Source organism: Mycetomoellerius zeteki, unplaced genomic scaffold (assembly GCF_001594055.1).
Source record: "Mycetomoellerius zeteki isolate Tzet28-1 unplaced genomic scaffold, Tzet1.0 scaffold106, whole genome shotgun sequence".
Classification (NCBI taxonomy): Eukaryota; Metazoa; Arthropoda; class Insecta; order Hymenoptera; family Formicidae; genus Mycetomoellerius; species Mycetomoellerius zeteki.
This window is the reverse complement of record NW_017255975.1, coordinates 5533655-5548945: the sequence shown is the minus strand read 5'-3', so window position 1 is coordinate 5548945 and position 15291 is coordinate 5533655. Positions and strand designations below refer to the sequence as shown.

Genomic DNA, 15291 nt, shown 5'->3' with positions numbered 1-15291 from the left:
TGGGAGGCTCGGTAGCCATATTTGGCGAACAGGACCCCAGAGGCTCCGGGCTGTTCCCCGCGGGGACCTCGCTATAAAAACTGGCGTTAATATATATCTTTTTTCGAGATTCGAGAGTTTACGACGGGACCCTTTTGCGCATCGACTCCCACGCGCTTTCTAGCCCTAATCGCGTGGAGAAACGCTCGGTTCGATCTGGAGGGTAAAAAAAATCGGCAACGATCGCAGGTTTCGACCGGACCATGTCTAATGTACGAGAAGGACCTCTAATGCGTTCGTCGTTACTCGCTACGATGCTGGATAACAGTAAAACGAAGGATAAGAATGTTGCTAAGTGCGACGACACGACACGGCTATATTCTCATAATTTTAATTCCGCTCTATGCATTCCACGATGTACTTTTTTCCTTGCAGGGAGAAGACGGGAATTAAGATAGTTGACGGTAAGCGGAGGAAATTACGTCGAGTTATGTGAGAACATCATGTTGTATTTTTCATAAAAATACTTGTAAAATACGTTCGAGATGATATCTTACGTTATTTCTTGTTGTATTACTACTGCTGTACAAGGATAATATTAATCGTATTACTTTGTAAATTTTATAATGGTTGTAATATGAAGATTATTCCGTTTCTTAAATACATCATACAAATTGAAAATAAATGTAATTTAATTTGCTTTTTTAGCATTGCAAATGTTGGTAGCGAGAATGTTGTAATTTTGTCGTGGTGACATACACGCGATGTACAGGATCCCTTAATACGTATTATTTGCTGCTTCCTGATGTTGCATAACAGCGCAAACAGGAATAATAAAAACGTAACCTCTGTCGGAGCGTGCGACAACGCTCGCGTTCCGAATTTTGCGATGATTTCATATCGCGATGTCCTCGCCGCTAGTCATTAGCGGCGGCGAGATCCGGACAAAGGCACGCTCAAATTTGTTCTCTCTCGCGTGTTAGAACTAGAATCTTCACGGAGAGATAAAATAAAAGTAAAAGAGATCGGAAAGAATATTAGAAGCCACAAAAAATCAGGACGAAGTCGTGTTCTCGCATCATTCCAAATGTTCCCTCTAACGGTCCCGCGTCCACCTTTGAAATATTTCATATTCGTTTCGGAACAACAGCACGAAAATTAGAATCGCACGGCAATAAAATCACATCAAACCCGGTTATATGACTATTTTCTAGCTCTATAACGCGCGCGTTCGGATACCGCGACGTAATAAACACTCCCGTTTCGCGCGCAAAATGTTTAGCACCTTCTTCATTGACTTTTATTGACGTGTAGAATCCCGATAATAAAATTGGAGATAGTGTCCGTCTCCCCCCGTAACCAGATGCGAAGAATTTGCTCGATCTTCGGAGGTGCGAAGCCTCGCGTTTGTAATTGCAATCCAATCGTCATTAGAAAGCTGCTGCTGGATTATAGAGCACGAGAAAATCCAAATTAAGCAATAATTATAGATGGTTTATACACAATGTTATGTACTGTTAAATTCATAATGTCAAATTATACTCAATTTAAGTTATTTTTAATTTCTACAGGCTGTCACTATTCCTACTCAACATATCGTTAATTTAACGAAGTATGGAGTTAAATAATTTAACTAAAAAAAATAAATTAAAATTTATTTCAAATTTAATTATTTACTAAGTGTATACATTAATATGGACATTGCTTACTTTGAAATTAACTATGACATAATCGCAGAAATGGATTGATTCATATTTCAACACACATGGAAATTAAAAATAACAAAATTTCATTAAACTTAAGGAGTTACCCTTGCTCCTTTGATATTTAACAGTAGATAAACCTCACATAATTTCCACATAATTGCACATAATAATTTAAATTCGAAGCTTAAATTTATAGATTTTACTTTTTATATATACGAAAATATTTTACCTGCGTAGAAAAGGAGAAAAATTAATATACTCATAAAATTTCAGATATGTAAAAGGCTCCATTTTACTACTCTGAATAATTTGATAATTAAATATTTTAATAACTGGAAGCAATTGTATTCTTTACACAAATTCTTGCAAAAATATTAATCATGTAAAAGATTTCTGAATAATTCTATATTTATGGCTTTTACACGGTTGGATCGTAAGACTCTAATTAAAATAACTCTTTTTAGATTAATATAAAATTCAATAATATAATCTTTAATAATCAGAAGAGATTATTTTTTTACACGAATTTAAACATTTAAAAATTAAGATAATTGACCTTTCTTGGGTCCTCTCGTTGGATCGCTTGTTGAACACACTCGTTCGCGAAAACAAGTTGATGAGACTCGTTTTTATCTCGTTACTTTTTCGCTGGCGAAGCGGTGCGTTTTACAGTTAATACCACCAGACTGCCCAATAAATTTGCGTGGACACCGTATAGTATGACCGAAAAAAGATACGCCGGTCTGGACTGGACACTCATTACGAGCGCCGTGACATTTCCGCGTATGCACAAGCCCGGTGCTTATTTTTCTCAACGTTCTCACAAACTCGAAACTCACCTTTCGTTTCTAGCCGTCGCCCGTTTACGCCGCGCAGTTGGAGAATCGACGAGGCCGGGGAAAGATTTTAATTTAGATCGCCGCGCGCGCACGAGGAGAAGAATCGCGCGGTGCTCGTGTAAAAGCCAGGAGGAAACCTCGCGCGCGTGTTCTCCGAGGCACCGGTACTTATAAAATTCCTGCTTCGACTTGCTCTTCCCGACGCTCCACGTAGATCCCTATGAACTTTATCTCTAACGGCTTACAAGCACTCTGTTCGGGACGAATCTGCGTTTACGCCCGACACAATTTGCCGATAGATCGTATCTCGGACACTTTTAGTTGTTCGGGATTCTCCAGTTTGTCCATCACGGTATCGTCTCTTTTTGGGTTTTTTTTAAATCCGTCGGGCTTTTTGAATTATTTCACATTTTCACGTTTTTATTCGGAACGCGTAGGATATGTTTCATGTAGGGACTAAAACAGCATCACTATTTTATTTTAGCAATGTTATCAAAATTATCGTAGTAACAAAGTTTGGATATTTATAGTACTTTATCATGGTACTAAAAATATTCACGAATTTATGAACTCATAATCTTATTTTATGTTCTTTCTCTGACTTTTGGAAAAATATGCTGTTAGATATAAAAGGAGCAAAAATAGTAACCCAATTCCTTGTTAAATAACATTATTTTTAATTTCCATGTGTGTCAAAATGATAATTAAGTCATTTCTATGTGGTTAGTTTTTTAGTAAATAACAAACTAAATTTGAGTTAAATTTATTTTCTTGAATTAAATTATTTAACTTCATCGTTTTAGTCAAATTTACGACATATTGGATAGGAGTGATCTATAAAAATAACTCCAATTGTGTGGGTATTGATATTATGAATTTGATATTATGAATTTAACAGCGTATAGGTGGAATTATCATATATTACTATCATGACATGTCTACAGAAAGATCAAGAACGCTATAAAGCCAAATATAAACTTGATTTCATCAGCATGTGAAAAGTATAATTGTATTGTAGAAATAATTTTAGGACAGTTAATAATTTTTTGAAAAACTTTATCTTATGCATACCGAATAATTTTGTAATTTGACGTAAGAATTTTTCCTAACGTTTTCTGTAAAGCGGAGTGTCTACAATGAGATTTTAAACCGTAAGAAACTAACCAATATAGTCAAATTGAGAAAAATAATCGACTATGATTGGTCTTATGGCTCAAGATTTAAAGTTTAAATTTTACTTAAAATTTTATTGCAGACGTCGCTTAACAATCGATATAATTCTTTTGTTCCATTTTTAAAGGATAGTAATAAATGTTATTCGAGAAAGCAAACCGTTACTATCGCTTAACGCGGAAATATGACTCAAAACTAATAGAACGCGTCGAGGCACGGCATGCGCGCAAAGAGCATGACGCAGATACCAGAAATGGAAATGGAAGTCACACAAGTCGCGACTCGTGACTCGCGAGAAAAAAAAAACCGGCGTGATCGCTTTATTTGCGTAACTGCTATTACGTTCCGCGCACCTTCTTAGTCGCTCGATTACGCGAGACGGCCCATCGCTTATCCGCGGCCTGGCTGAGAAATCTGGACGCCACGCGAAGGGTCACGTTACGTGCGGGTGCATTATGGTGAATGGATCCAGCAACGGCGATTCCCATCGAAGGCATCCGTCCTATCTCCTTCTCACTCGCTCGCTCGCGCGAGTAACACTGACACACTTCGTACGTCAAGGCCGAAAGTTCTCCCGGTACACGGTGCTTATCGTTGCACCGTCTCGTGTATTCGTCTTCTTTATATCCGCGTACGTCTCAATCGCGACGCACGCCCGCCCGCCGCATGTTGAAACGCCGTACGATAAAACGCCGTATCGGGAGATTCAGCGAGAGGATTTGCACCTCGAGCTGATGGGCGTGATCTTCATCTCGCGAGTGCGGACAGGCGAAAGGAAAACGGCGAAAAAGAAGCAATCGCGAGTTCTGCGCACCGAGTCTACTTAAAGCAAACGGTTGTTATGATAGAAAGACGTCGTGATATATACATAGTTTTGAAAAAATAAAATTAAAATAAATTTTTGAATAAGATTTTTAATTAAGCACGAACTAGAAGAAGGGAAAATGCTTCGAAATGCATGTCCGATCATTGAGCTATTTAAACTACTTGTTTGAGTTTCTGAAATGATAGATGATCTCTATTTAATTATATTTTTCAAAAATATAATTATATTTTAATACAATTAATTATATTGATTTTCACTATAAAATTATAATTAATTATAAAAAATCTTTTGCTAAAAGATAAATTTCATTAAAAATGAGTAATGAGTAAAACTTATTTATATGTAATATTATATATATCTATATCTAATATAATATAATATAAAAAAGATATTTTTTTTCATGAATGAATAATAATTATTTCAATGAAAAATTGGGTTAGATTTAAAAAAGATACTATAAAACTGGCTATTTCAAATTTGATTAATAAATCAATATTATGAATCGTTTACAATTATAAAATTAAATTGATACCTTGTAATATTTCTCCATAATTAGACTTTCTATTAAGCTACCTCCAAGCTACCTCCAAGCTGTCATCAACAAATAACATGATAATTACGAGACAACTTTCATACGTTGTGCTTATTAAAATAACTAATTCGACACGCATACAACAGATCCGATTCAGAGACGATTAATTCGACTGGTCGTGTAATTCACGGTCGTAAATCTTTTAGCATATTAATTTGGGAGACACACTTAATCTTGAGAGAGATCTTTGTGAGGACAGATTTTATCATACACGTACCAGACATTTCCATAAATGTTTATTCCCACTGTAATCGGCACGCTCGGACGTCGACGCGTTGTTAATACGGCTGCATCAATGAATAATACGCGTACCTCCTCCATATCCTGCTCGTCCCTTGAACAGCTCTCGCGTCATATCGCGATCGCTCCCCATAGCGAGCAGGCGAGGAGCTCGCGTATGATCGGCCGACTCGATCTCGGAACGGGCAGATTAAACGCCTAGATTCGCGAGCGCGCGCCGCGAGAGAGGCCTAGCTGCCTAGCCGCACACGCAGTGATTAAAGTGTCCGTTAACGCGAGTTAATTGATCTTTCAGTTAATGGGATATTACCCTTCCGCTGGATTTCTGGTTTGCCCAGCGCCCGGCTGGCCGACCAGCCGGCAGATCCAATCTGCGCGCGAAATAACTCGCGCTCTCGCTCTCATGCGGGACTCTCTATAATCTATTCGATCCCGCGAACGCACAGCGCAGAAAACCTACCTACCCGACCTACCGAAGACGCCCGTATCGTTTCCCTTTCGATCAATATCCACGGCGACCCGCGGTATAATCGAACCGAGAGTATCTGCCGGTTCGATCCTGCAAATCAACTTATGTGGCAGTAACATCCTCGTCATCGTCATAGTCGTCATCGTTGGCAATACATATCGATATTATTTCGCCCCTATCGATATTGGATTTACCTTTACTAGTACAGTAGCATTCCGATCGCTTAGATATCCGGTATATTCTCTCTAAGGATACGCCCCTTCAGGTACGATCGGTTCCCCGAGCGGAACCAGAAGAACAAGAAGAACAAGAGAAACTTTGTTTCTCTCTTTTGGAGAGACTCGGTGATTATATTCGAACTGAACACTCTCACGTGCGGCAACTGTCACTATCACCGGATCGCGAAAATCCGTGTGGGGTCGATCTGAGAGATTTAACACTACCGATTACAAATTCATTAGTGAAGCGAATTTTGTCCTGCCTTTTCTTTCTCGACGTCAAATTTTTGACACTTGTCGTTATCCGACACCCAAGATATAACACCCAAGGACAAGGAACACTCGACACCGGGTAAACCGGCAATCCGATCTTCTAAATTGTCTCGCACTGACAGATATATATATACATATATATATGTATATAATATATATATATATATCCGGGATCACTACGCGATTCTTTAAACCCGAACTCGCTTGTATCGACACCTTGTCGCCGATAGCACTGATGACGTTCGTACCTCGCGCGACTCAGCTGCAGAGACGACCCTTGATGACCAGGGGTCTGGACCAGAGGGGTATAGACGCGCAGACCGCCGCCACACCACGCACACACCGTTCGTTCTCCGTTCGTTCTCCGCCGAGCGCCGAAGAACTAATAAAAGCTGGGACCCAGCTTGAAACTGCGTAGGCCGCTTACTACTCCTTCCACCGCGGCACTCCGTCCTATCCCACCGGTGTACCGGACCCAGGCACCGACAGAGACAGGCAGGAGAGTAGGCACGGATGGACGAACGAACGTACAGAACGACTTCAAGGTATACACATGCCGAGAAGCACGACTAGTCTTTAGGTAAATAGTGTTGGTCCTCGAATAAATCCTTAGAATAGATGCACTGATAAGTTAGATAGCGTTAATGATTCAGATTCAAGTTTTGCTGAAGAGAAATAATTATCTCGTCTTATATTAATTGTTGATATATCAATCCAAGTTTAAATGATCAAGTGGTCTTAATATTATAGAATTGAGATGGCAGTCTAGCTAGAACTTCATTACAAAGAGCATTACATTATCTTTATATGTTGTCATTTTACTCAGATATGTTGTTTCGAGAGACATCAATGCTTACTTTCAATATTGCACATGTTTCTCTAAAAATGTTGTCAATACCAAATTAATATCTCAATATATTCAAATAATTTATGTGCCATTCGTATGATACGTATGTCTACAGATAGGTATTTATTTAAAAAAGAGAAGTTTAACTTTGAAACAAACCTGTATATTAACATTCATGTTAATATACATATAATTCTGCTTCATACCGTTACTACTAAAAAATGTTCTATAACTAAAAAATTACACTAAAAAATGTTCGACGATTCGATAATTTCATGTTAATTGCTGGCGTTTGATGGTTTGATCAAAATCTTTGATAAAAAAAATAGATGTCGACTGACATGTCGATGAAAGAAAAAAGATACACAGTGTCAAATATTCGATCTTTTCACGAATGTATTAGTATCATCGCTATCAGGATCCAGCTGGTGCTGGTCATCACTCAAGTTAGCTGATATTATCGCTTTAGCAAATTCCCTTTTTTTTTCTCCTTACTTATTGTAATTTGTATTGTAACATTTTATCCGATGCCGCACTCAAAACGGTTCGATGATTTGATCATTTCATCAGTCTCACTTGATTAATACCTCAGCCAAAATTGATGTAGAATGATATTGATGATGAAAGATACACGATGTCAAGTGTTCGATACCTCGCACAGGAATATCAGTACCATCACTAGCGAACAGGCCTAATCCGGCGCTGGTCACTCGTTGCTTCTGCAAGCTTTCTGTCTCTTTCTGCCTCCCATGTTCTTTCTCTTTCTTCTCGAACACTCTCTCTCTCTCTCTCTCTCTCTCTCTCTCTCTTCCCACCCACCTATTTCTCCCTACCTGAACGATTGCATGCTGCTGCCGCTAGTGAACGTCACTCGGTCAAGGTCCCCCACCAAAAACCTGCAGCAGCGGCGCGGTGCCACGCTCACCACTTCGTTCGGTCTTGTCACGGCCGACTTGGTCCATGGACAATGCTATACTTGGTGAACCGATGGTCACCAGGGTGAGACTCCCCATGTCGTCCTCAATAACATTTTAGCGATGCTAAGTGAATAGAATGATGAATATGAGCTTCGGCCTTCGGTATGCAATTACTACACGTTTCGCGCTAAATGGAAATTTCTGATTATTGACTGTCTGTGCAATCTTTTCACACTAGTCTACCGTTTAGCTGGTTTAGCACCAAACAGCGAAGATACATTGTTGTAAAATACATTTAATCTCAAAACTATCGACCAAATATATTTTCATGGTTTAAGATATTTAAGTTTTTAATTTTTTTTCTTTATATAATCGGATGAGATAAACGCGTGAGACGAATAATTGTCTATTTACAGATAATATATCCATATTCATAAATATAGCAGAAAGTAATAAAATCTTTATAATTTTTTAGGATATATCGCTTCCTTACTTTAAAGTAACACATCTAAAAAAATGTGATTTTCGAGTTATTATCATGAATGAGTTAAATAAATAAATATTATCCTATCAATCATTAAAAGTGAATTAATAATTTAATTAAAAAAATAATCAAAAAATTATTACAATTAAAAAATGTAGTATTTAAGAATTATGAAAATGATAAAAATGACATTTGATCATGTTAGAAATAAATTCTTTCTGCCGATATTATTTGATTAATTGATCATTTTTTGTTAAATTGAAAAATAGGTTTTTTTTTCTGAGAAATTTAATTTTTTGAGTTGCATTACTTTTGAATGAAACGATATCTTTTGCATTAGAATCACAAATTAGTTCTTATAAATTCTTTATATACCATATTTGTAGATTAAGATAATCAAAATCACCTTTTTTTAATTATATAAACTAGATATTTTATTTCTTTGTCTAAGTTTTTTATAGGTTGTTACAAATAGTTTGAGGGCAAATGTTGAGAATCTCGGGGAAGCGTTGATTTGCGATCACGCGTCGACGGTCGGCGTCACGGACGGTAGCATACCCCGATAATAACAGGATATTTTACGATCGATTTGGAGGATAAACGTGTTTACGTTAGAGATCTGGTCTTTGGACTTTATGCAGGGTTCCGTGCGGCGTATCGATGCTCGGCGTTGAGATGATACTCGGGGTATTTCAGCGAATATGACTATAAATAAAGAAAATAACGAGGAGAGGCTACTGGGCCGGCCGAGCTGACTGAGAGTAACAGGCACGCAGGAAGCGAGTTACCAAGAGAAAATTGTGCGCTACTAAATATAAGTATCAAGAAAGGATATATATAGCGGCGTAGAGAGTAGAACGGACAGAGTACAATTACACGTGATTGAGGATCGGTCTTGTTTCTATTTTGTCTTGATTTCTGTGGGTAGTTAGCCCTGATCCCGCGTGGCCGGCCCAATCACAATGTCGACTCTCTCTCTCGCCGGTGCGGAGCCCTATTATGATTGGCGTAATCATCGCATGGGCGAATCAGCGGCACTCACTCGGCTACATAAATAATTGAGCCTTAAAGTCGGCCTACGTGCCGTGGATCTAGCTGATGAGGGGACGGTGCTCCACATTGGACATGCCGCCGTGCGCGCCATGCCGCCACTAAGAGGAGAGTTATTGCGTAGTATGATGATGGGCCAGCAAGGCGGATCGTTAAGATGTGCACCCTCGATGAAGTCGCCGCCTATTCCATGGAAAAATATGTTTATGCAAAAGCGCCGATCTAATAAATGTCCCCGGGTTACTACTCAATCAACGCTGCCGGGCTTACTGAGTTACGAATTACGTTCATTACAATACATTGATTGATTCCTTCCGCGACACTCACCCTATGTAATTTACATATGCAAAAAGCGTAAATTTGCGTCGCAATGTGTGATATATCAATATAACGAGGTTCAAATGTGAACGTTTCATAATTCTCACATTAATAAATTAATTCTCATAGCCAATTATAAATTGCAATATTTTCAATAACAAATTTTTAACTATTAACCATAATAGCATTAAATTTGATTTTAAATTAATATTTTTTTAAAGAAAATTTTCATATTATTATACACTGAGAAAAATGCTTGATTAAAAATCAACGAATTGTATCAGAATTCCAGTTATCTCAACTAAAATTCTTGTAGATTTAATTACAAAATTCTAATTCGTCCAGTTTCATCAGAATTCCAATTAAAATGCAACTAAACATTTTTTTCAGTGTATGCTTACTAAGTATTTACAATTTTACTTTGAAAAATTAACACGAAATTTCAGATAGTTTTAACAGAAATTTACGAGAGAGAAGGAGATACATTGACTATTTTTTCTCTTTCTCACTGTCCTATCTTCTCTCTCTCTCTCTCTCTCTCTCTCTCTCTCTCCCCTCTCCCTCTCTCTCTCCCTCTCCCTCTCAAGAATTGTTAAAACATGGCGGGCCAATCAAGAATGATTTCCTCATGTCTAGACTCTTATTAAAAGGTCTTTAGTGCATTTGCAGAACGCATAAAGGTTTTAAACCGCGTGATGACACGATTATGTCCGATTGGCGATCAGTGACGCACAGTGACGAAGTGCGAGGAAACGTCCGTGTGCATGATTTACGACAGCACGAGGAGTCGGTGGTTCTGGCCCGAAGAGAACTCGCGGATCAGGAGATTTCCCTTCTGTGATGGACAACCGCGAGCTTGGTTCTTACACGTGATTGGCGTGCGTAAATGGGTGACGATTAGGTAAAAGCTCTGAGATTTTCGAGATGATGATGGTGATGATAGTGATGGTAATGATAATGATAACGTTGATGATGACGACAACGGCGACGATAATGACAGTAACTTGGAAAGGAAGAGCACCTAAAGTTCAACATATGCCATCTGCCTTCGTTCCTCTCTTTTCTTTATCTTGAGTTCGGTTTGGAATTCATTTCGGCCTTGAACTTGACGCTAATGAAGAGTGTCAACAAAGGTCTTTTGCTCACGGTGGACAACCACGGCGACGTCTAACTAGCCGCTGCTATCTGATGCTAGCGGACCTCGGCGAAAGGGACGACCGGATCCGATGAAGAAATTATTTTCACTTTCTCCGTCAAGCACCGTCGAAAGCGTAAGTCGGTGCACGTGTACGTTCTCGAAGCTCGACCTCCTTGCCGGAGATAATTACGACGTTAAATCGCTTCGCCGTGAAGCGCTGAATCCGTGACGTAACGAATGGCGCAACGGAAGAAATCGAGTACAGAAGACGTGACGACTTTTGCTTTCATGGATACGACAGTGTCAGTTATTCTAATTTATAAATAAAGTTTTTGTTAGAGATATTCCTTCTTTCTGTTAAATTTTGCTATAAAAAATGATTTTAATACTTATATTAAATAATTTAACTATGAAGAGTATAAATGATGAGACAATGACAGTTTGCGGTCTAATTTGCTTCATATTAAGCAGGAAGACGCGAAAGTCATCGTATCGCGATTTCTCCCGCGGTTCATGATTTGTTTAGCAGACTCTGTAATTACGCGAGCCGTCACGCTTGACATTCCGCGAGTGGAAAAAGAAGAAGAAAAACAAACGGTCGATGAACTTCACTGGAAGTAAGTGGTAAGCGTATGTACGTTACACGTGCGAGCGGCGACGAGTGTCATTACTTGCACACTTTCTCCGATCGAGTCACGTGCGGATAGCGAGAACTACATCGTAACATTTATCGCGAGAAAGGAAGAGAAGAGAGACAGAGTAGGAAATGATTACATGCTGTAGGACCGAACGTAAATGAAATAAATAGTCAAAAAAAGGAAAACAAAAACGGAAGCTAATGAAAGCGTAGACGTGATAATTGGAGCGCAAATTAGCTTTGTAAAAATAATTTTTATACATTACTTGATTGAAAATTTCGACTCCATTTTGAATCATCTTCAGCAATAATATAAAATGATTCGAGAAAAATAAAAAATGTTTCTTCCAGTTCATTCTTCCAGTTATCAATCATAAAACGTAACGTTGACGTGTTTGATCAGTCAAGCAAAAACGAATAACGGATGATAAAGATCTGTCATTTCTATAAAATCCAGTACGTCGCCGAGAGCGTGAGATAAAAACTTTAATGAATGATTAAAAATCCACAAGTCATGTTAATAAAATTTGAAATAATAACAACTAGGTCAAACGATAATTAAAGATAAAAAAGGTGAACGTAAAAAAAGTTATAATTATATTGATACAGATTGTTTCTAAATGATCAATTTTTTAATAATAAATTTAATATCGAGATGAGAAATATAAAGCATCTGAAAGTTTAGACTAGAAAGTAACAGTAAAGAAAGGAAAACAGAGTGTGGAACCAGAGGAGGCGGCAGAGAATTTCTTACGATACGTCGGGCGAAGGTGCAAGGACGAGAGTTACATCGTCAACAATGACCGTTGTAGATCAGACGAAGGACGCACGTAAAGATGGAATTTTCTGTAGTAAAGCCGCGACGCATTCTCAATAACGACAATTTACGTAGAACATTATCGTTTGTCTGATGGCGAATGTGTCTCTCTGTCTGCGGTCGCGCGAAGCACAACTTGTCATGTTGGGGATAAGCCGGGAAATTTGTATGACTCGCGTTAACGCAAATCATCTCGCAAATGTCGATTTCCCGCGGCGATTTTCTCACATTCTGGTGTCTCTCAAATACCGCCGCGATTGCATGGTAATTGTATTCGCATCGAATACCTCATATTTCGCCAAAGCATTGTCCCACACAAAGCTGCCATTTATCGACGGGATCTTAGAACGCGATATCGCCATTTGAATCTTGATCTTAGTATCTCGAACGACACAGACAACATAAATTATGATATCAAGAACAAGGTGTATTATTTAGTTTCAGGTGTAATGGTATTACTTTGCAATTTTTAAACAAGATTTTTTAAGCGGTCTGATTCGAATGTTCTGTACGTGATTCGAAAGCGTTTATCTTTTTATAGCAAAGAACAATGTAACAAGTACAAAACAAGACCTTGTATTTGTACTTTTAATCTTCGCATCTTGGGTGGCATGAAAATAAATCGCAATATCAAGAACAAAGTGCATTGTTCACACGGAATTACGTCATCTACCGAGTTTTAAATACTATCTTTAGATGTCGTCATCGTTCGTGGAGCCTTTACGTGACTCGAGAACGTTTACGTGACAAAGAAAAATTAAGATGATCGGCGAAACATGACTTTGCGCATCAGCGGAATCCCTTTAGTCGCGCGCCACACATAAATAGCGATCCCCCGAGCGGGGCGCCGCGAAAATTTACGAGTGGTGGCTACGAATTTACGAGAATCTACGCCGAGAGCCAAATTTGGACAGATCGTCCCCGATCCTTTCGGGCAATCGGCTCTATCGCGTGCCAGGCTAAGAAGGTTTCGCGCAGTATTTCACAGACGGCAGGAAGCGCATCGCCCACGCCGCGAAAAATAATCGGCCGTACCTAAAATCGGGCGATAGCTATTTGTTCCGCGAAAAGGAGCAATCCTACGGCTTTGGGAGTCGCTCGATAAATTACTTCTTCCCTTTCTCTCTCCCCTTCTCGACCTTTCCTCGCACGTTCGGAACTCGTCCGAAAAATCCATTAAGCCTATGGCCGGGGCGAAACGGCCGTGTATCTGCTTACGTTTCCATCATCAATCACACGTTCTCGTCGCAACCGGTGTCCGTGAATTACATTTACCCATTTATCGTAGATAACTCTCGACCCGGTTCCCCGGTTAGCCCCGTTTTATATCTCAATCCGTGATACTCACAGACCTAACGGAGCTCAGTTGTCGCTATTTTACTTTATTTTCATCCCTTTCGTTCCCTATGGATTTTAGTTCCAACTCTTAAGAAACTTTTCTGAAATAGAAAGCGTTTCCTATATTAAAGGTCATTAAAAATAAATACAGAAAAGAAATTATACGATATCTTATAATTTGACATCATACTTACAGTAAATGATTTTTTGTAACATTAAAGAATGATTTTAATTGAAATAGTTATTTATATTAATGGCTCGTATATTTATATATTTAAATCATTTATACAGAATATATATGTATAATCTGTATCGTAAATTATTTTGAGATATATTTAATAATGATTTATGTTCTGTCTATACTCTGAGTGATATATTCTAAATGATAAAATAATTTGTAGTGGATTTATCGTGTTTCGTGAAAGAATCAAAATTAGAGTTTAGTCATGATTCTGCAGACGATCAATCGATAATGCTAATAGGAGAATAGACGAAGATACGAACTGACTAGTCCAAAAGGTTTGTCGGCGAAATAAGAAAAGGATCAATAGAAGGTCTCATAATTAAAAGGGATTTCTTCTCGATTGGTTGATTAATATTTCGATCGACAGGCCGAATTCGCGACGCCAAATATTCTCAGCAGTTAAACCGATTCCTTTTTCTCTCTTTTTCTCTCTTCTGCTCATCGAATTGCAGGGTAAATTAATTCTCGCGCCGCCGCGGAATCGATCGTCGGATAACGATTTCGTAGTCGGCGTGCAATTTACGTTTAATCGCCGTGGAAAAGATTCATCGATCACGCGGTCGCGGGACTACGTAAATCAAACACTGGATACACCATTGACTCGCCGGTGAAATATGGAAATCGTGAGTTCGTGCAATCACCGTTATACCCCGATACTGCGCGAGAGTGCTCTCTCTCTCTCTCTCTCTCTCTCTCTCTCTCTCTCTCTCTCTCTCTCTCGGCGCTTATAGATTCGAGTTGCCCCGCGGCAAGGTAAGAGGAACATCAGTACCAGCGGTACCGATCGGACTTGGAAGATACGCGTCTTTTTTTCCTCACTGATCTTACCTCCATTGCGCCCGCGTCTCCGTATCCGCGAAACGGTCCTCTTTGCCGACATTACCGTTCGATTCTCTGACGCGGTTCGCCGCCGCAGCGAGTTAGAGCCGAGACAAAAATCCGGACCTCCAACCACGATTCATCGTTGCACGTCCCGTTCGCTCTGCGAACTCGTTCCGCGATGTCCAAATGTCGATTTACACCGTTATTGCACTCGCGCGGGAAAGGAAATCGGAGAGTTCTATGAAATATTTCTCTTGATCATAACTCTGTCATAATGTTATAGAAGCGAAGAATTCAACTTCTGCAGACTATAATCTTCGATGTTAATGAAAAAATAATATTATCAAATTATTAATCATAATTA

General features: G+C 39.0%; 1 protein-coding gene across 3 annotated transcripts in view; it reads right to left on the bottom strand.

Annotated features, from left to right (window-relative positions):
- Window positions 1–6683, bottom strand: part of blo (bloated) — a 130244-nt gene extending 123561 nt beyond the window's left edge. Inside the window, exon 1 of one of the 3 annotated variants that reach the window (XM_018450281.1) lies at window positions 6564–6683. Coding sequence is in view for 1 of the 3 variants with exons in the window: in XM_018450296.1 (XP_018305798.1) it covers window positions 5333–5345 (13 nt within the window). In the remaining 2 variants the exon portion in view is untranslated. Of the gene's footprint in view, window positions 1–5332; window positions 5355–6018; window positions 6439–6563 lie in introns of those variants that run through there. The other 2 variants (XM_018450288.1, XM_018450296.1) reach the window with 2 other exon arrangements.
- Window positions 6684–15291: the final 8608 nt, after the last annotated feature.